At 42.4% G+C, this 20,816-nt stretch overlaps 2 protein-coding genes and 3 non-coding genes across 40 annotated transcripts in view; 1 reads left to right on the plus strand and 4 right to left on the minus strand.

Annotated features, from left to right (window-relative positions):
- Positions 1-95: 95 nt before the first annotated feature.
- On the minus strand, positions 96-6,579 carry GNL3 (G protein nucleolar 3). 2 transcript variants are annotated; one of them, XM_055558814.1, is made up of 15 exons: positions 6,404-6,579; positions 5,724-5,782; positions 5,022-5,159; positions 4,804-4,917; positions 4,636-4,716; positions 3,604-3,736; positions 2,792-2,904; positions 2,429-2,546; positions 2,051-2,138; positions 1,370-1,544; positions 1,114-1,256; positions 894-1,030; positions 622-800; positions 297-363; positions 96-198 (listed from the first exon to the last, which is right to left on the minus strand). In XM_055558814.1, the coding sequence occupies exons 2-15, from the start codon at positions 5,757-5,759 to the stop codon at positions 113-115; spliced, it is 1,608 nt and encodes a 535-aa protein (XP_055414789.1). In that variant the 5' UTR covers positions 5,760-5,782; positions 6,404-6,579; the 3' UTR covers positions 96-112. The 2 variants fall into 2 exon arrangements, with proteins under 2 accessions (XP_055414789.1, XP_055414788.1); XM_055558813.1 differs by having other exon boundaries at positions 6,346-6,579.
- LOC129635624 (small nucleolar RNA SNORD69) lies at positions 1,604-1,680 on the minus strand. The gene has a single exon (XR_008706388.1). It is a non-coding gene; the product is annotated as a small nucleolar RNA SNORD69 (small nucleolar RNA).
- LOC129635626 (small nucleolar RNA SNORD19B) lies at positions 2,673-2,754 on the minus strand. The gene has a single exon (XR_008706389.1). It is a non-coding gene; the product is annotated as a small nucleolar RNA SNORD19B (small nucleolar RNA).
- On the minus strand, positions 3,484-3,560 carry LOC129635623 (small nucleolar RNA SNORD19). The gene has a single exon (XR_008706387.1). It is a non-coding gene; the product is annotated as a small nucleolar RNA SNORD19 (small nucleolar RNA).
- The window catches only part of PBRM1 (polybromo 1), a 109,100-nt gene continuing 94,863 nt past the window's right edge, over positions 6,580-20,816 (plus strand). For 17 of the 35 annotated variants that reach the window (XM_055558773.1, XM_055558792.1, XM_055558798.1 and 14 more), the window contains exons 1-5: positions 6,582-6,717; positions 9,920-10,057; positions 10,323-10,448; positions 12,040-12,192; positions 13,120-13,217. In XM_055558773.1, coding sequence (XP_055414748.1) covers positions 10,401-10,448; positions 12,040-12,192; positions 13,120-13,217 — 299 coding nt within the window. In that variant the 5' untranslated portion in view covers positions 6,582-6,717; positions 9,920-10,057; positions 10,323-10,400. Of the gene's footprint in view, positions 6,718-6,879; positions 7,047-9,919; positions 10,058-10,322; positions 10,449-12,039; positions 12,193-13,119; positions 13,218-20,816 lie in introns of those variants that run through there. The other 18 variants (XM_055558778.1, XM_055558800.1, XM_055558783.1 and 15 more) reach the window with 11 other exon arrangements.

The raw sequence follows: 20,816 nt of genomic DNA on the forward strand, positions 1-20,816 counted from the left end.
GCTTATGTCATAACCACTAACAAACTGGTACATCACATGCAGAACAGGTTAGCAGTCTGCTCACAATGTTAAAATCCACCACCAACAAAAAACTCTACAGGACAAGGCTTTATTATACATAATCTGTACTGAAGTCATAAGCATCATCTTCCTCTTCAGTCATTTTATCCAAGACAAAAGATGGTGCAGACTGCTTATCTATATTGGAAAGAAAAGAGGTTTGTTGTTTTTTTTTTTAAAGTAAAAGTAATTCTGTATCATACTTCTTTGTTGGAAGACCTTTCCACCCAACTCACCTGCTTGAGACTTCTCAGGCAGTATCTCACAGGCCTCTTCTGCAGGGGACATGGCTAAGCTCTCATCCTGTGGGAGAGAAAGATAGTATTGGTAGCCCTTGCCTGCTCACTAATCCAAGTTAATTATGTACCCAGAAAAAAGTGTCTGGAAGTACACAGTAAAGGATGTACAAAATCAAGACTAATGATTGCAAGCCTTAAACCTCAGTCATGAAATAGATACACTTTAATTTCTATTTCTTTCTTTAGCCCCTTTGCATTTGTTGTACATTGTAACTCTAGAAAACTTACTTTAGCTTAAACAACTCATGCATGACATACTTACATCACCTTCTTTGTCAACAATTCCCTGATCCGTCTTGACATCTTCGTAGCTCTCCTGCTCCTGCTTCTGTTTTTTCTGTTTTGGCAATTCTTCAGGTATGTCCTTTTCATCTATCACTCCATTTGTCAGACCCGATGACTGGAAAAGGATGCTACTGGCTAAATGAGGGCTCTTGATGGCTAGGAAAAGTAAACATAGCCCACATAAACAGACAAGACCTTCACTGGCCTGGCAGCTGATGAAGACAGCAATTTAACACAAGCCATGCTTACCTTGTATGCTGTGTGCATTGTTCTTTTCCAGTTCTTCCAGATCAAAGCCCCATTTCATGTCTGTCACAATGCTCTCATTAAAATGTGGAGGAGGAGTCCAAGATGCAGGGGGATGGCAATAGTAACCTAAGAAAGCACTGATATTAAAAACAAAGTATGGTCAAAAATCAGTTCCTTTCTTCTATGTGATCATCCAAAAGCCAACAGAAAGAAGCCTTACCCTGTCCACTCAGACCACAGCACTCTGGCAGCACCTTCTACATTTGGGCTTCCACCTTTTTGGTGCAGTCCTCTTCTCTGAGCAAATGAAGTAAAAAATTCCAGAGAATTTGTAAAGACGGGGACAGTAAATTTCAGTACTACCTTAAAAAAACAGAAACAAAGCTCATTTATCTGATATAGATGAATGTTGTTTTAAAAAAAAAAAGCTTACAATGAAAGACAGATTGAACTCAAGGGAAAAGGGATTCTTCTACCTGCTGGGCATCAGCCTGGGACAGGATGGCGCTAGCAGCCTCCAGTGGTCTTACTACCTCAATACTTGCCGGACTTCTCAGAGCAAGTGCAGGAGCAGAGTTAAGTGGAGACACAATGAAACATGGACTGTCTATGATTGTGATTTGTTTGTCCAAGGGGACAAGCTGCATGCACCTGGAACAAGAAGGATGGTGACTGACGGGGCACTAGTTTTCCTGAAGGACAAGGGACAGAACACGAAGCTCAGGGTTGGATTGAACAAACTCAGCACAGTCTGTCAGATCCAGTTTATCATCATTTGCTTCATATTTACCTAAAACCACTAAAACACACTCCCCTTCTAAAGTGAAACACTATGACCCAAACACAAGCTGCTTCTTGTCAAGTATATCCCTTCTACCTGGCAGACTTCTATTTACTTCAAGTTCAGGTTTGAATATCATTTCTTCTAAGGCAGTTTTCTCCTCTCTGAACCTATGTGCTCATCTTTCAAACTAGATTGTGGGCAGCTATTCTATTAGATCCATTCTTCCCCAAGCCTAACCGTGGCTGAGTCCCCTGCCTTTCACTGAGTAGAAAAATTGAGTAAATAGAAATACAATATTGTCTCCCTTAAAATAACCCAAAATCATATTTACTCATCCACAATGAAATGTTACCACAGTGTTAAAACAGTTTACCTCGTGAGCCCCATGGATACACCAACACTGCATATCTGTTCTTGCTTTAAGCTATTGACGACACTGCTTTTCCCCACATTTGGGAAACCTACAAGTAGGAAATCCACAGATTACAAAAGGCTAATGCTGGTAATTGTCAAATTTCCACTGTCTTTTTTTATGCCTGCCTGATTTTTATAGCAAGATCAGAGTTGGATCTGAGCGTCCTCACTTCAACACTAAGACCACTCTTGGTATCTTCATTTCTTGCACAGGTAATGAAAGGGCAGGAAAAGATTATTATTTCAAGTAATCAGAGCTCTTAGACGCTAACATTACCTATAGTGTTGAGTTGCACTTATTGAGCTAAGATATAAATTACGGTGAACTGAAACTCACCAATTACCCCAACGTGAATGGCTTTGCCAGAAGTTTTCTGAAAACCTTCAAGAAGCTTCCAAAGGCCTTGTTTTCCAACACAGACTTCACTTTTGGACGAAGCAGCTTTCTTCTTCACCTTCACAAGTTAAAATCCAAAATGATTACTTTAACACCTTCGGACAACCCACCAGATAAAACCCAACCACTCTGGCTCCAAAGCCCATCTATTAAAATTGCCACATTCCATTGTCTTTCAGATTATTTCTGGATGAAATCAGAGTTGGATCTTAGAAGTTTTCATTTTTTAATCAAGATTTTGTACACTCATCATGTTTCACCCATCTGAAAGAACCACATTTCCCACCACTACATTAAGGGTACCTTGATACGCTTCCTTTTGTCCTTCTGTTGTGTTGAGGCTTTGAAAACCACTGTTGGCAATTCTTTGTTCAAATAACTTAGCCAGTTCTCCAAATTCTCCTTTGGTACCAAATCTGATAGGGATTAGGAATAAAATCCTGCTCATTTTGTTGAGATGAATTTGCAAAGTCTAGCAAGCTATGTCTATCATTCAGGTTTGCCTTTCCCCAGGTTTTAAAAAGTATCTGAACTGTAAGACTGGGAGAATGTCCGCACCCCAACACGCTTCTGTTTAACACAATTCAGTACATATACCTCTGTATTTCTTCACTTCTCTGCATTGCTCACCTTTTCAGGATTAAGTCAACTTCTAGATTACTGTACTAAGTTTAGGGCCATGCTTCCGGAATTATACCATCAGGTAGCAACCAAGTTTATTGACCCCCCCCAGGAGTAATTTTAGTTCTATCCTTATTGTTTCACAGGTTTCTGTTTCTGGGTGTTCCTGTCCTTGCTGCTTAAACCCAGATACATAACCATGTATTTCATTTAAACGTTGCCACATACGGACACTGTGCAGGTGTGGGGAATACGGCACTCTGCCATCATTTCCTGTGTGAAATATATTGCACAGTAGGCTGAGCCTAGAAAGGTTACACTCTTACTGCGAGCCCAGCACTGTCTTTGGCAACAAGAGCTCGTGCATATGCACTGGTTTCACTGAGGTCAGAGTTGGATCTTACGAGTCTTCACAGACAGTAAGACTGTGCAGATGTTTTCCTCATACCTCATTAGTGCATATGGAACATAAAGAGCCTACCTTTTTCACCTACCTGATTTATTTAATACAAGTACCAGCTTTTTCTGTCCACCCCTGATGATGGCTTCTTCTACCTGGGGACACCTGCAACCAAGAGGATCTCTGGCATCCAACACCTCTAGCACAACATCTGAGGCTTCAATCACCTGTCAAAGCAGAAGCTGTCAGAACAGCATCACTCAGTCTGGCACCACCCTCCATGTAAGTACACTGGCTCTGTCTTTTCAACAGAGTGAGCTCAGAGGTGAATCTCATGTCTGTGTTCACCATTCCTGACATTGCAGACCCAGGTTTGTTCAGTGGCCTCTGAACAAAGTGGATCTCAAGAGTGGAAACACTCCCACTATCTAAATATGAACCTCCCCAATCTGAATCATGTAGTCTGAGAGATCCTTATGGCCCTGCCAGGAGCTGCTGAGAAACACAGCCAGGGTCTCTTCACGGGAGGGAGTGAGCTCAGGAGAAGAAAGTCTTGGGGATGGGGGTGCTAGCCCAAGACACCCTTGAGCCTGCTCATGGAGGTTTTGGCAGAGTGTTTTATAATCTTTTGTATTACTAGAGTAGTACTCCTACTACTTTAAAAGCCCCTGTAGCAACATGTTATTTTAACACCAAATGCCACTTCTGTAAATCATGCTTATGGGCATCTGTTCCCATGCAAAAAATTAAAAGCACAAGAATATTTCTGGGGACTTCCCTGGGGGTCCAGTGGCTTGGACTCCCACTCCCAATGCAGGGGGCTCAGATTCAATCCCTGGTCAGGGAACTAGATCGCATGTGCGACATCTAAGGATTCTGTGTGATGCAACTTAGACCTGGTGTGACCATGCAATGGTCACAGGGACTATGGCCTCCCCCCACCTTTTTTTTAAAATATTTCCTTCAGCTAAATGTAACAGACCAAGCCAACTTGCTGAAGAATTCTTCCAGCTCAAGAGAACTCTACTCCCACTTCTATAAAGTTGGTGTCAGGAGGAAAAAAAGATGATTCTTAAGTCTTTTAAACTTCACAACCACTTTTAGACACTAACCTAGACTATGATACCTTTTTAAGTTCCTGGCAGTACAGCCTCTTCGGATTCTGTTTGCTTGTCTTGGCTTTCTTAGCTTTGCGTTGCCCTAATTCCTGGGGGATCAAGACAAGGGAAAGGACACAAAATTAGAAGGTCAGTAGATGTAACTCATTTCCACTTTTCATGACTGTAACCCCTACCTCTGTTACAGGTTCTGTGTTAGATAGCTCAGCATCAGGGTCAGTTTCAAGTTTTCTTTTCTTGTTCTGTTCGTTTTGCCTGTCAAGTTTCTGCTGCTGTTTCAGTTCTTCAAGCTGTGTTCAAGCCACAAGAGAAATGCATGAGCCAGTGACTTGCTGTTGTAACTTTACACACACCCACCCACCACTTGTTGAAAGCGTGAACTAATACATCTTACCTGCTGTTTCCTTAGCTCAGCTTCCCGAAGAAGAGCCTCCTTAAAAGGAGCACTGTTTGGAACTCCTGGGTCTTTCCTAGGCTTCTTTCGACCCCGTTTTTTAGCCTCTTTCCTCAACTTTCGATGGTGCTCTCGAACCTACCATAATGGTATTTATCAGTTTACAGAAATACTAAAGAGAATTCCAGTGAGTAGCCAATGTGGCTGCAGTTTACATGTCACTGAATTATTTCTACTCCCTAAGAGCTTGCCCCATATCCAACCTCCTGACCAGGTATATCCGACCTCTGTTCTAGTTAAACCTCCATTAGTGAAATCATACTAATGTTAACCTACATCTCTGGGGCAGGAAATCAATTTAGCCTCTTCCAGGCTTCCCTGGTAGCTCAGTTGGTAAAGAATCCACCTGCGATGCAGGAGACCTGGGTTCGATTCCTGGATCAGGAAGATCCGCTGGAGAAGGAATAGGCTACCCACGCCAGCATTCTTGAGCTTCCCTTGTGGCTCAGCTGGTAAAGAATCTGCCTGTAATGCGGGAGACCTGGGTTTGATCCCTGGATTGGGAAGATCGCCTGGAGAAGGGAAAGGCTACCACTCCAGTATTCTGGCTTGGAGAATTCCACGGAGTATATAGTCCCTGGCCTCGTAAAGAGTCAAGCAGGACTGAGCAACTTTAAGTTTCACAACTCTTCCAAGACTTACCTTTTTTTGGATTTTATACCGCTTGTGGCAGGTCATGCGTTTACTTGCTTTCTTTAATTCTACAAAGTAACACATCACAAAAGGATTAATTTATTTACTGTTTTTCAAAATTTTATCCACAAATGATCAGTTTGGTTAGCTTTGATGACCGCGCTTTAGGTCACATCCATTTTTGCATTAACTGGCTCTGAAACATAATTTAATAATATTGTGGGGCGCGTGGTAAAAATAATCACGGACCAGTCAAGTCCCAGAGAATCTAACTCAACAGATTGGTTGTAGATCCAACTTCCCTACTTCCACCTTCCTAGATTAGACTGGGATCGTACACAGGAGCGTATAACCCCAAAACTGCCACTTCCTGTCAAACAGCACGAATCACAGAAGAAAATCTAACAGTGCGTGTTTAAACCTGGTTCAGACACTGGGTCCTCATGACTCTCGGGCCTGATCTTCATCCTTGGGGCCCAAGACTTTCTTTCTGCACACAAGACCGCGCGGCTCACGAGGGGCCTCCCAACCCTTGATTCTAGACGGGATCAGGGAGACGGTGCACCCTGGTGGGTTCATCGACTATCAGACACAAACGCCCCCTCCACGCCCGCCCCCTGACCACACTCACTCGGCCGCTTCATAGTGGAAGCCGAAAGGCCTGCGCCCGAAGTTACACCAGCACTCACAGGTACAACGTGTCTCGGCAGGCGCCACGTGCGAACTGAGCCCTCCGCCGACCGTCACGCACTCACGCTGCTGCCGTAAAGCGCGTCGCCGCTGGCCCGTGTGCGCGCGCACGCAGTGTCGTGCGGAGCCGGGTTCGCTCGACGGCCGCGGAACTGATTTTGCGGCGGTACCGGGAGGGGTGAGGGCGGTGAGGGCGGCGGGTGCTGGAGCGACGGCAGCGGCCGCGGCCGGAGGAGCAATAGCAGCAGCCGTGGCTTCCACGGGGCGGGGCGCGGCGGTCGGCGGCCGGGGCTGCAGGCGGCGGAGCGGCTGGGTAAGGCCGGGCCCGGGGCGGGCGGGGCCGCTTCCTCTCGGCCGACTGCCGGGCCTTTGTGTGGGCCCGGGCGGGCGGGAGCAGCGGCGGAGGCCCCGCCCCAATGGTGGGGACGCGCCGGTCGGGCCGGGAGCGCGGGGCGTGGCCCGGCGGCGGGGTTTCGGGACAGGCCCGGCAGCCTCGCCGCACCTGCCGCCAGGGACAAAGGCGCGCCGCGGCCCGAAAGCTCCCCGCGCCCCGCTTTCCCGCCCCCCGCGGCTGGCCGAGCTCCCGTCGCGGGCAACTTCAAAGCTGTCAACGTTTCCCTTAGTTCCCCGTGCCGGTGACAGGTTGGGAAAGTCTTACATTTCCTCAGCAGTTAAGGGCTTCTTTTTTTTGGTTGTCGTTTCTTGACGGTTCAGACACAAACTCGCCTAGTAAATGTTTTTTTTTTAATACTTTCCAGATGACTGTTCGGACTGAGTGTTTGTTTAAATCAGTGGGAGTTGTATTTGTCATGGAGGGCAGATATAATTTTTTTCCGTGCAACACCACAAAGAATCGAGGTTTTAAAATTGTGTACATTTCTGGTTTTTAATATTTTCCATCTCAACAAAATTTTTTTATTGAAAAAGAAGCATAGTTTCGTTATTATAGGGTAGATATTGGTGACTTAAAGGTGAAGAAAGAGGCAGAAATTAAGGAGGAATCCTGAAAAACAAATGACGAATACACGGTATAGTGAATATAGAAATTATTACTACGACTATAGGAACATATGTTGGAATATAAAGCATTACTGTTAACTTGTTTTCCAGCAAATTATCCCTCCTCAGTGATTTCTAGATTTTTTTTTCCATTTAGTAGTGAGCTCTTTTCCCAAGTACAATTCAGAAGCAAAGTGGATTCAGTACAAAAGAGCAGTATATTTCTGCTTTTATGTCTAAAAATTGAAAGTTATTTTTTGAAAAAGTATGTCAAATCAGTAACAGACATGTGTGGATAAATAGAAGGGTTTGACCTCTTGGGCTTTGGGAGTGTCCGAAATACCTCAAGTATTAATGTTCTACCCAAACCCCTAAGATTAGTACTTTGCTGTATCTGTGTGATAGGCTAGTCTCAAGGCTTCCAACATCATGTGCGGGAATGTTGATTCAGGAATATTCTCTAAGGCAAACACAGGCTGCAACATAATACATATAGTTTGTTCACAGGAAAGTTTTTTAAAAAAGCAGCCAGGCATAGAACAAATACTGAAAGCTGAGAACGCTATCTGCCCACAATACAGGAGACCCAGCCGGGTTGGATCCCTGGGTTGGGAAGATCTCCTGGAGAAGGGAATGGCAACCCACTCCAGTAGTCTTGCCTGGATAATTCCATGCACAGAGGAGCCTGGCGGGCTACAGCCCATGGGGTCCCAAAGAGTCGGACACGACTGAATGACTAACACACAGCATTATAAGTGATTTTTTCCCCAAGATTATTGTGTTAAAGATAAATTACGGCACTAAGAATCACTGGAAATACAGGAGAGTAGTAAAAGTCTATAAACTGTCAGAATACACCATTTGGCTATACTGAGTAATTTTTTCCCTGTTGCACATTGTAAAGTTATTCTTTACTGTCCACTGTAATTTATCATTGGTTGTTAGATTTTGGACATGTGACTGTAATCAGTGCCGTTTAAAAAGTTGTAACTAAGCTTCAGAATCTATTCCTTTTCTCTTTATAGAAAAATAATTGCTGAATGGATGCTCACAGGCCTTTTAAACTACACAAACTTTTTTTTTTTAGTATTTTACTTAAATGCACTTTTACTACATTTGTTAAATAGATTAGTTGATCACTGAAACTGTGCTATAAGTCAGGTGACAAAAATGGATAAATTGCTTTTCTTGTGCACAAGGGAGAATGAAATCCTAGAGTTAAGTTTTAACTTAACATTTTTGTTGCACTTTGATATTTCAGAGGCTTCCCTTGTGACATTTCAAAGTGATTTCATGTACATTCATTGTCAAAACAGTCCAAGGGAGATATGTACGCTTTGCATGTGTGCTCACTCAGTTGTGTCTGACTCTTTGCGACCCCATGGACTGTAGCCTGCCAGATTCTCCTGTCCATGGGATTATCCTGGCAAGAATACTGGAATGGGTTGCCGTTTACTTCTGTAGGGGATTCTGACCCAGGAATTGAACCTGCAGCTCCTGCGTCGGCAGGTGAATTCTTTACCACTGAGCCCTGATATATACACTACTGTTTTCATTTTAGAAATGAAGAAACAGATCTGAGAGGTTGTGACCCAACCTCAAACAGATCATTAAAGAAGGAAGACCCGTGTCTCTTATTAGTCTTCACCTCTGAGCTCGGGTCTTGTTGCTCCTCCCACCCACCTGGGCACATTGCTTTTCTTGCCAGACTTTCAAAGTACATGTTAAAATGTGTTCTTTGAATGACAAAATATTTGAAAATTATACTTAAGTTGAATCTTTTTGTTGTTATCAAAGTAAATTAATGATTGGAGTTATTTTGGACAATATATGGTCTAGACTATAATCAGTCCTGAATATTCATTGGAAGAACTGAGGCTGAAGCTGAAACTCCAATACTTTGGCCACCTAATGCGAAGAATTGTGTCACTAGGAAAGACCCTTATGCTGGGAAAGATTGGCGGTGGGAGGAGAAGAGGACGACAGAGGATGAGATGGTTGGATGGCATGAGTTTGAATAAGCTCTGGGAGTTGGTGATGGACAGGGAAGCCTGGGGTGCTGCAGTCCGTGGGGTCACAAAGAGTTGAACACGACTAAGCGACTAAACGGAACTGATACACACACACAGAAGGAAATGGCAGCCCACTCCAGTATTCTTGCCTGGTAAATCCCGTGGACAGAGGAGCCTGGCGGGCTGTGGTCCGTGGGGTCACAGAGAGTCGGACACGACCGAGTGACTAACAGACACACAGCATATACCACGCCCTCTCCCCTGCAGTGATTTACGTTTTTTGTTATTTGATTTTCAGTGAGTTATTTATAAAAGTAATTTTGACTTTCTCCCAATTGGTTGAAAGGGTTAAAAAAAAAAAAGAGAAACAACCTTTCTAAAGTTGTGTGTAGTATCTTTTCAATGCTGATAGGGCTTTTGGAAAGAAATGTCTCTCTCTGGATTTTTTTGGTGGGGAGGAGTTTACCAGACTGCTCACCATAAGCCATTCTTGGTTTGTTCCAGCTTGCTAACAGTTGGTGTCGCATGTGAGCCTTTCACATGTGTTCATGCTCCATTCCAGCTGTGATTGAACTCTGCTCTTATTGACTAGGGGGCAATTGGGCAGGCATGCTTCGTTCCTGGAATTGACAGTCATTCCATGTGAGTAAAGGGGAACCTCAGTGAGACATCTTTAAGCATGTGAAAAGCATTTGGTGTTACAATGGAAGGAATATCACATACTGTTAGTGCCTGAGCCTTTGCAGCAGTTTGGTTGGTGCAGGAGAACTGATACACTTATTTTCTCCAGTTCTCTTATCTTTCTTTAGCAGTTCTGCTTGAATGTTTTCTGTCTGTTCGTAATCATTTTTATCCTTTTGACCCTTCTTTTTATTTCCCCCTTCTCTGCCTTGTTCTTCTCTTTCAGTTTTGAATACATTAACATTGAATCAGCACTTCTAAAGCCCTGCTTTCTCCCTGTGGCTTCACTTGGCCTTCAGACATAATGAGGAGACTGGCTTTTCGAGGAGCTGGTTGTGCTCTGGTAAAGCTGGTAAATTACTGACCATCTACATCCTTTCCCTTTTCTGTCCTTCTTTGGCTTTTCCCTTCTACCTTTCTTAAATTTTGTTATCTTTTTCATAGAGTCCCGCCTTATGTTCATCAGATTCACTTGAGTCCTTGTCATAGATTGTTTATAAAAGCTTGGTCCTTAGTTTCTGCGTCTTACTCAACTGAGGCCACTTTATCAGCCTTTTATAAAACCAATAAAAATCAACAAAACTTGGCTGGCCTTGGCCTAAGTCCTTTGAAGCCTTAGCCAGTTGTAGCCAATTGCAAACTAATACACTGTATAACAAACTAAGTCCTAGAGGAAGGAACCGCATGATATTAGACTCAGTTTTTGAACACCATGTGGGCTGTAGTTCAGGGGAAAAGATGAGAGACTTCTTTTGTTTGTTAGTTGGCTACCAGAATTTTTATTTTGTTGGTTTGTTTTGTTCCTGTTTTTTATTCCCTGCAAATCCCTAGTTTTTCTCTCCATATTACTGGCAACCCATTCTTTCAGCTGCTGGTGTCTATTTCCTGAAATTGGATGTTGATAAGAGACCCTAGGATCAGTGTTTTCTTTTTTCTTTAGAGAAAGACCTTTGAAATCACAGTATCCTATTTGATACTGTTGTTAAATTGTATAAGCATTGTAGGACTTTCTTGGGTATATATCCTTTCCCTCTCGATGTAGCATGTCATTTCATTGGTTGCATTTTTTATGTTATAGTCAAATATATATAGTAAAGTTGTGTAAAGATTACTTAGCAGCCTGCCTAAAACTAGAGCAAATATTTACATGTTTCTGGGAGGCCAAGGAGGACCTAAAATCTCATTTTTGAGGTATTCTTCCAGATCTTCTACTGAAATGTAAAGTTGTGAGCTCATGGGGATAGAATACCTCATAGAACTGAAAAGATTAGTCTGAATTGACAGAAAAATTTCCAAATGGAGTTTTGCTACTTTAGTTAGCATAGGTATGGCAAGTTGAGTGTTTTCTGGGTTATGTCTTGTGAAGCTTTCCTTACTAAGTGGAGAAAATTCATTTTCAGTGTGTTAATTTTAGGGTACATCTGAAATGCTAGAAGGTCCTCTATCCCCCTACTCTTTTGCCACAGAGTCTGCTTCTGCAGGTCTCCCCCCGACAGGCACACACATCCTGGCCTTCCTAGAAAGTGGTCATAATCGTAAGGAACTCTGGGGAAAACAGATGAGGCTGCTCACTCCAGAGCTGACCTCCTTAGGGTCTCTGACCCTGAGGCAGTATGCCAGCACACCATTATATGTGGGTGTACTGTGTTATGTGGATTTTCAAACTCCATTCCAGGGTAAATTGGGGGCCAGAAGTGGTTGTCATTCAAAATTGGTAAATACAGATGAGTATACTTTTTCTGAATTTGTCCCATCCAGTGGAAAGTGTAGCATTCTGATAAGTGAAGGGGCTAAAGCAAGGTCTAGGACTTGCATTGAAAAAGCATAGTTAAGCTTCTTTGCAACAGTGAACATATCTGAAGCTTGGTAGCAGGTGGCCAGCTGAGGGCTTGGTGGCAGAGCATAAATTTCAATTTAAGAACATGGCTAATTCTTTCTTATAGAAGAAGTTGGATTCCATGGGTTCCAAGAGAAGAAGAGCTACCTCCCCTTCCAGTAGTGTCAGTGGGGACTTTGATGATGGGCACCATTCTGTGTCTACACCAGGCCCAAGCAGGAAAAGGAGGAGACTTTCCAGTCTTCCAACTGTAGACCCTGTAAGTAACTTGAATCACAGTTTCTGCCTTCTGCACGATTCCCTACCCTTCCTGTAATGATAAGCTGTTAAGATGCAAGGCCTTTCAGCTTCTTTTTCCTCTGGTTTGACCTTCTTAATCTTTGTTTCACGAAAATATTTAGCCAAAAGCCTTACAGTAATAGTATAATTTAATATTATGAAATAATAAAGAATATTCTTTTGTCATATAGTCACTTGAGTAACTGTGCTTGCCTGTGCCAAGCTCTCTTGTGGTGGTTGGAATATAACCATGTGTAAGGTGAGCTAGTTTTTCACGTGAAACTTAGAGGCTAGTGTTGGGGAAGCAGAATGTAGACAGATGAGCACATAAATAAAAAAGTAGCCTCAGTTAGTGATGAATGCTATGAAGAAAAGTTTGGATGATCCGGGCTGTTTTGGCCATATCTTCAGGAAAGGTTTCTTTTGTGATCAGAAGGCACCAGCCCTGCAGAGCGCTGGGGAAGAATGTTCCAGACCAAGGAGCTAGCTCAGGAATGGGTTTGATGTGTTGTGATTACAGAGAGGGTCAAGAGGGAGAAGGAAACTGGCAGAGTCTGCCCAGCCGGAGTTGACCCTGTGTACTCTGTGGGCAGTGTTAGGAGCTTAGATTTTATTCTCTGGCTGGTAAGAAGCCCCTCTGCTGGATGCTTTTTAAGCAAGGGTGGTATGAACTGATTTGGTTTCAAAGAAAAGAAAAAGCACTATACCACATTCTGATGAAAGATTTAATCATTTAAATGATCTTAAATAAGGAGAGATAATGTCAGCATATTTCAGATTTGGGTTCCCATGTGGGAATTTGGGGATTCGTCCTTTCTCCTGGGTTTTTTTTTCCTTAATAATCCTAATGCCTACCATGACTTTCTGATCAATTTTCTGGTGATTTTTCTCCTTTTCCTATGTATAGATTGCTGTGTGCCATGAACTTTACAACACCATCCGAGACTATAAGGATGAGCAGGGCAGGCTCCTCTGTGAGCTCTTCATTAGGGCACCAAAACGAAGGTGAGTGGGAGGAGTTTGGTCCTCGGTCCGTGTTGAAAGTGTTTAGTAATTGAGCTTTCTTTTGGAAGGATTTGCTTAAGTGATACTGGGGTCAAGATTTTAGTTTCAGCTGTTAAGATATAGTGAAGCATATTAAAAAAAATTTTTTTTAATTAAAGAAAAAGTTTTAATTGTCAAAAAAATACAATATGAAATTTGCAATGTTAATCATTTTTAAATGTACAGTTCCACAAGTGTTAAGTGTATTGTTACATAGCAGATCTCCATGGCTTTTTCATGTTGCAGAATTGAAATTCTATGCCCATTAAATAACTCCCCGTTTACCCCCTCCCCCATCTCCAACCCCTAGCGATCACCATTGCACTTTCTATTTCTGTGAATTTGACTGCTTTAGGTATCTCATGTAAGTGGAATCATACAGTATCTGTCTTTTGTAATTGGCTTGTTTCGCCTAGTATAATGTCCTCAAGATTTATCCATGTTGAACTATGCGACAGGATTTCCTTCATTTTCAAGACTGAATAATATTCCATTGTATACATATACCACATTTTAAAAATCCATTCATTGGTTAAACACTTGGGTTGCTTCCTCTTCTTGGCTATTGTGAATTATGCTGCAGTGAAGGTGACTGCAAATATAAATACCTCTTGGAGATCCTGCTTTCAGTTCTTTTAGGTATATACCCAGGAGTGAGATAGTAGGATCTTATAGTAATTCTATTTTTACTTTTTTTAGGAATCATCATATTGTTTTCCATAATTATAGCACCATTTTATATTCCCACCAACCACATACAAGAGTTACAATTTCTCCACATTCTCACTGACACTTGCAGTATTGTAGTAAGTTTAAATCAGAAGGTATGAGTCCTCTGTGATTCTTAATTTTTTGTGTCAACTTGACTGGGTGAAGGGATGCCCAGATAGGTGGTAAAATGTTACTTCTTGGTGTGTCTGTGAGGATGTCTCTTGAAGAGATTAGCATCTGAACAATTAGACTGAGTAAAAAAAGGCCTTCACCATATGGAGCTGGGTATCTTCCAGTCCCCTGAGGGTTTGGATGGAACAAAAGGGCAGAGAAGGGGTGAATATACAGTCTGTGTTGGAACTGAGACATTGATCTGTCCTTGGACATCAGAGTGCCTGGTTCTTGGGCTTTCAAACTGAATTGTACCACTGGCTCTCCTGGTCTCCAGCTGGCAGATCCTGGGACTTCTTGGCCTCTGTAATTGCCAGTTCTAATACTTATTCAGCAGTGGCCACAGGACTGGAAAAGCTCAGTTTTCATTCCAATCCCAAAGAAAGGCAATGCCAAAGAATGCTCAAACTACCACACAATTGCACTCATCTCACACACTAGTAAAGTAATGCTTAAAATTCTCCAAGCCAGGCTTCAGCAATACGTGAACCGTGAACTTCCTGATGTTCAAGCTGGTTTTAGGAAAGGCAGAGGAACCAGAGATCAAATTGCCACCATCTGCTGGATCATGGAAAAAGCAAGAGAGTTCCAGAAAAACATCTATTTCTGCTTTATTGACTATGCCAAAGCCTTTGACTGTGTGGATCACAATAAACTGTGGAAAATTCTGAAAGAGATGGGAATACCAGACCACCTGACCTGCCTCTTGAGAAATTTGTATGCAGGTCAGGAAGCAACAGTTAGAACTGGACATGAAACAACAGACTGGTTCCAAATAGAAAAAGGAGTACGTCAAGGCTGTATATTGTCACCCTGCTTATTTAACTTCTATGCAGAGTATATCATGAGAAACGCTGGGCTGGAAGAAACACAAGCTGGAATCAAGATTGCCCGGAGAAATATCAATAACCTCAGATATGCGGACGACACCACCCTTATGGCGGAAAGTGAAGAGGAACTAAAAAGCCTCTTGATGAAGGTGCAAGAGGAGAGTGAAAAAGTTGGCTTAAAGCTCAACATTCAGAAAACGAAGATCATGGCATCCGGTCCCATCACTTCATGGGAAATAGATGGGGAAACAGTGGAAACAGTGTCAGACTTTATTTTTTTGGGGTTCCAAAATCACTGCAGATGGTGACTGCAGCCATGAAATTAAAAGACGCTTACTTCTTGGCAGGAAAGTTATGACGAACCTAGATAGCATATTCAAAAGCAGAGACATTACTTTGTCAACAAAGGTTTGTCTAGTCAAGGCTATGGTTTTTCCTTGTGGTCATGTATGGATGTGAGAGTTGGACTGTGAAGAAGGCTGAGCGCCGAAGAATTGATGCTTTTGAACTGTGGTGTTGGAGAAGACTCTTGAGAGTCCCTTGGACTGCAAGGAGATCCACCAGTCCATTCTGAAGATCAGCCCTGGGATTTCTTTGGAAGGAATGATGCTAAAGCTGAAACCCCAGTACTTTGGCCACCTCATGCAAAGAGTTGACTCATTGGAAAAGACTCTGATGCTGGGAGGGATTGGGGGCAAGAGGAGAAGGGGACGACAGAGGATGAGATGGCTGGATGGCATCACTGACTCGATGGACGTGAGTCTGAGTGAACTCCGGGAGTTGGTGAAGGACAGAGAAGCCTGGTGTGCTGCAATTCATGGGGTCACAAAGAGTTGGACATGACTGAGCGACTGATCTGATCTGATACTTATTCTCTTTTTTCTCTCTCTTTCTCTGTGTGTGTATGTGTGTGTATAACTCCTAGTGGTTCTCATTCTCTAGAGAACCCTGATTAGTATGGTCTTTTAGCTTTTTTCTTCTTTCTCAGGATGGGTTTTTTTGTTTCTGCAGAAAATGCTGTTGGAATTTTGTTAGGTTTTACATTGGTTCTATGCATAGTATTGGTATACAATATTATGTTTTCCAATACGTGAACATGGGCTGTCTTTCCGTTTTGTTGTTGTTTAGTTGCTAGGTTGTGACATACTCTTGCAACCTTATGGACTGTGTAGCCTGCCAGCCTCCTCTGTCCATGGGATTTTCCAGGGAAGAATACTGGAATGAGTTGCCGTGTCCTTCTCCAGGGGATCTTTCCTACTCAGGGATTAAACCCACATCTCCTGCATTGGCAGGTGGATTCTTTACCACTGAGCCACTAGGGAAGCCCATCTTTCCATTTACTTGTGTATTATTTAATTTCTTATAGAAATGAGCAGTTTTTAGTGTTTAAGTCTGTTATCTTGTTGGTCAGGTTTATTCTTTAGTCTCCATTTTGGATTGTTCACTGTTGCTATATAGAAATGCAACCAATTTGTGTGTGTGTTGATTTTGTATCTTAAAACTTTGCTGAATTCGTTTATTCTAAGTTTTTTTGTGTGGGATCTTTAGAGTATTCTGCGTATGAGATCATCTATAAACAAAGATGGTTTACTTCTTTCTAATTTAGATGCCTTTTATTTCTTTTCATTGCCTAATTGCTCTGGCTAGGTCTTCCAGTACTATATTGAAAAGAAGTGGTAAGAGCAAGCATCTTTGTCCTTACTTTTAAGTATCATATTAGCTATAGGCTGTTTGTATATGGCTTTTATTTTGTTGAAGTAGTATAGTTTCCATCTATACCTACTTTTTTGAGAGTTTTTATCATGAAAGCATTTATCAAATGCTTTTTAGGCATTAGTTGAGACGATCATGTGGTTATTTTCCTTCATTCTGTTACTATGATTCATTACTTTTATCAATTTTCATAAGTTGAATCATCCTTGCAATGCAGGAGTAAATCCTACTTGGTCATGGTGTATAATCCTTTCAACATGCTGCTGAATTCATTTCACTAGTATTTTGTTGAAAATTTTTGCATCAACACCATGTTCATAAAGGATGTTGTTCTGTAATTTTCTTGTGGTGTCTTTGTCTGGCTTTGATATCAGAGCATTACTAGCTTCACAGAATAAATAAAATTTCCCTCCCCTTTGGAAAAGTTTGAGAAGAATTGTTCTTTTCAAGAAAAATGTTTGGTGAACTTCAACAGTGAAGCCGTTAGGTGTAGGGTTTTTCTAGAACTTTTCTCCTAGGCCAAGAGGTTTTTGATTACTGATTCAATCTCTATAATGGTTATATGTCTATTCAGGTTTTCTGTTTCTTCATATTGTTTTGGTTGGTTGTATGTTTCTAGGAATTTATCCCTTACTTTTAGGATATCCAGCTTATTGGTGTACAGTTGTTCATACTAATCTCTTGTAATTCTTTTTATTTTTGTGGCATTGGTTGAAAAGTTCCCTCTTTCATTTCTGATTTTATTTTAATCTTTTTTTCTTAATTAGCTAAGGGTTTGTAAATTCTATTAATCTTTTTTAGAAACCAACTCAACTTTGTTTTTTTTTTTCCTATTCTCGATGGTTATCTCTACTTTATATATTATTTCCTTCCTTCTAGCTTTGGGTTTAGTTTGTTCTTTATCTAGTTCCTTGAGAGTGGAACACATTTTTAAAAATTATTTAATGGCCTTTAGAATCGCAGCAAAGTTATATTTATCATAGTTAAAAGGGATCAGTTTTTCACAATATGCAGAGGCCCCAGTGATTATTTTCACCTAGCTTTCTCTCTTTTCTCCCTAACTTTTGGGCTTGACTTCTGTCGTCCAGTGGAGCAAAAACAAGTTGCTGGTCCCAATATGCACCTGGCACACACTTCCCTGTGGAGCTCTTACTCTCCCTGACTAGAGCAGCCTTCCTCTCTTGCTGTCAAAATAATATCACTGTTCTTCTCAGACTCTGACATTTGAAGTTATTTGTTCTGAAAACATAAATGACTGTGATAGATAGAATAATGACCCCCAAAAAATGTCCGTCTTCTAGTCCCTGGACTCCATGAATATGTAGGATTACATGGCAAAGAGAAATAAAGTTTGTTAGTCAACTCACTTTGAGTTAGAGAAGTTATCCTGGATTATCCAGATGGTCCCAGTGTAATCACAGGGATCTTTAAACAGGAAAGAGGGAAGCAGAGGAGTCAGTCACAGAGGTGTGAAGATGCTGTGCTCATGTCTTTGTACTTGGAGGAACGGGGCTACAAGCCAGAGAATGCACATGGCCTCCAAAAGCTGGAAAAGGCAAGGGAATGAATTCTCAAGAACCTCTGAAAGGAACGTGAACACCTTGCCTTTTAACTCAGTGAGACCCATTTGTGGATTTCTGTAAGATGAGATATTTGTGTTGCTTTAAGCCATTAGTTTTGTGGTTAATTTGCTGTAGCAACAAAAGGAAATGAATACAATGAGTTAATTAAAGATTTAGATCCATTCATGAATGTTGATGTCCTAGTGTCTAGCCAACAAGCTCTAGGCTGAGCTGAAGGCAGCCTCTCACTGCTAAGAGCCACCGAGGATGCAGTGTCATCATCTTGAGTGGGGAGAGCTCTGTAAACTAGTCATGCCGGAAAAGAAGGTTTTTTTAATCTAATGAGGTAACTATCTCCAGATTTCAGTTGCTTCATCAGTAATAGTCTTTTAAAAGTTGTCATTTAGTTAGCCTATCATAGTAAAAGCCTGTATTTATTGCTTGTTTAAACCTGTGCAGTATTCCTATCACAATTTAGAAATGATAACTTGTACAAGTTCTCAGACTACTAAGTATAACCAGAATTCAGACTCAAGTCTTTCTGTTCTTTCTAAAGCCTGTTCTCTTATCCAGTATGTTATATACAGAGTGCAGTGCCCATGTACCTCATAGAACAGGACCGCCCACTTCTCTGCTGCCGGCTGAGGGGCCGAGGATACAGGCCTTGGGTGCTGGAGCACTGTCTTCTAGCCTTGGTGATGTGGTACCTCAGAGCGCCACTGCCGTCCCCCAGGGCTGTGCCTGCCTGCCTCTCTGCCCCTCCTCTGTTGTGGAATGCGTGCTTTCTCAAGAGCTTGTGGGAAGTAGTATTCTTCTCATAAGTAGTATTGTAGTATCACTCAGAGCCACACAATTGTGAATTTCTTTTTGAGACTTTGTTTTGATTAGTATATTAGGCTGCTGGTACTCGGGCATCTAAATTAGCAAAGGCTGAGACAAGAACAATTGCTTTCTCTCAGATACATGTCCTATTCTGTGAGGTCTTCAGGGCCAAGATACTCTCTGTCTCTTTATCCTGCTGTGCCTGGGGTATCGCCCTTGGCTGCATGGTCTAAGGTGGTGCACCACCAAAATGACCTTCCAGCCCGTAGGAAAAAGAAGGCGTGTTAAGGAAGTGACCTGGACATGGTACACTTCAGCTCTTGGATTGGCCAGAACTTAGCTGCAACGAGACTTAAGAATTTGGCCTTTAGTACCCAGGCAGCAGCTTAGAATGCTGTCATCTTGGGAAGGAGGGAAAATAGATTTAGGTGTAGCCAGCAGGCTCTGCACATCAGGCAGATTAGTTCTCACTTTTCTGGTTAAATTCTTAGTTATGCTTTGGCTATGCTGTGGCCATGTTACAGCAGGGTGCCCTCACCTATTGTTGAAAGAGAAAATCTGTTCAGACATGTATTTCACAGTCCTCTGTGTACATATGTATGTGTACACAAATGTCTGGGAGAATACTTACAGCTCTTAAACTCGGGATGAATATAGACAGATTTTACTTTTCTTTTTACTTTTTTTTTTTCAGTATTATTTGGCTGAGTCGGATCTTAGCTGCATCGTGCGGGATCTCTCATTGAGGCGCACAGGCTCCAGAGTGCTCTGGCTCAGTAGTTATGGCTTGTGGGCTTAGTTGCTCTGTGGCACGTGGGATCTTAGTTTCTCAACTAGGGATGGAAACCGTGTCCCCTGCATTGCAAACGTTAACCACTGGACCACCAGAGAAGTCCGAGGTTTTACTTTGCTTTCTGTATGTTGATTTAAGTGGGGAAAATCAGGGCTGTTTCGTTTTCAAAGTGGGGGGACCTTGTTTTGACCAAATTATGTAGCGTGGAATGTTTGGATCCTGGTCCTTTTTTTTCGTATGGTAATTCTGAAAACGTTTGTGAGGAGCCCCCTTGCAGGGCTTCCAGGATATAGTGTCCTTTCTAGGTTATGTGTCCTTAACGGATTCCCAGTTGTCTACAGATGATCGCCTGAGGGTCTGTTGTGTCCCAGCCTCAGCAAACAGTACACTGTGGCCCATGAGGGCCAGGTGGAGAGAGCCATCTTTGGATATCAAGTGAACACAGCCCTAAAGCTTGCTCTGAGAAAGTCCCTTGGTACCACTGGCAGCATTGGTATTAGGTCTTTGTTATCACCGGCTGAGCGCTGAAGAATTAATGCTTTTGAACTGTGGTGTTGGAGAAGACTCTTGAGAGTCCCTTGGACTGCAAGGAGATCCAACCAGTCCATTCTAAAGGAGATCAGCCCTGGGATTTCTTTGGAAGGAATGATGCTAAAGCTGAAACTCCAGTACTTTGGCCACCTCATGCGAAGAGTTGACTCATTGGAAAAGACTCTGATGCTGGGAGGGATTGGGGGCAGGAGGAGAAGGGGAAGACAGAGGATGAGATGGCTGGATGGCATCACTGACTCGATGGACGTGAGTCTCAGTGAACTCCGGGAGTTGGTGATGGACAGGGAGGCCTGGCGTGCTGTGATTCATTGGGTCGCAAAGAGTCGGACACGACTGAGCGACTGATCTGATCTGATCACTCACTGAGACTTTTATGTTCTTACACTCTTTGAAGAGCAGATTGAAT

The sequence above is a fragment of the Bubalus kerabau genome, chromosome 20 (genome assembly GCF_029407905.1).
Source record: "Bubalus kerabau isolate K-KA32 ecotype Philippines breed swamp buffalo chromosome 20, PCC_UOA_SB_1v2, whole genome shotgun sequence".
Lineage (NCBI taxonomy): Eukaryota > Metazoa > Chordata > Mammalia > Artiodactyla > Bovidae > Bubalus > Bubalus kerabau.

Excerpts from the sequence above, each read along its gene's own strand:
- GNL3 (XM_055558813.1), bottom strand. Across the intron at positions 4,918-5,021 it reads CTGAGCTAAGGAAACAGCAG|CTTGAAGAACTGAAACAGCA; the intron begins GTAAGATGTATT and ends GCTTGAACACAG. Across the intron at positions 801-893 it reads CAATGCACACAGCATACAAG|CCATCAAGAGCCCTCATTTA; the intron begins GTAAGCATGGCT and ends TACTTTTCCTAG.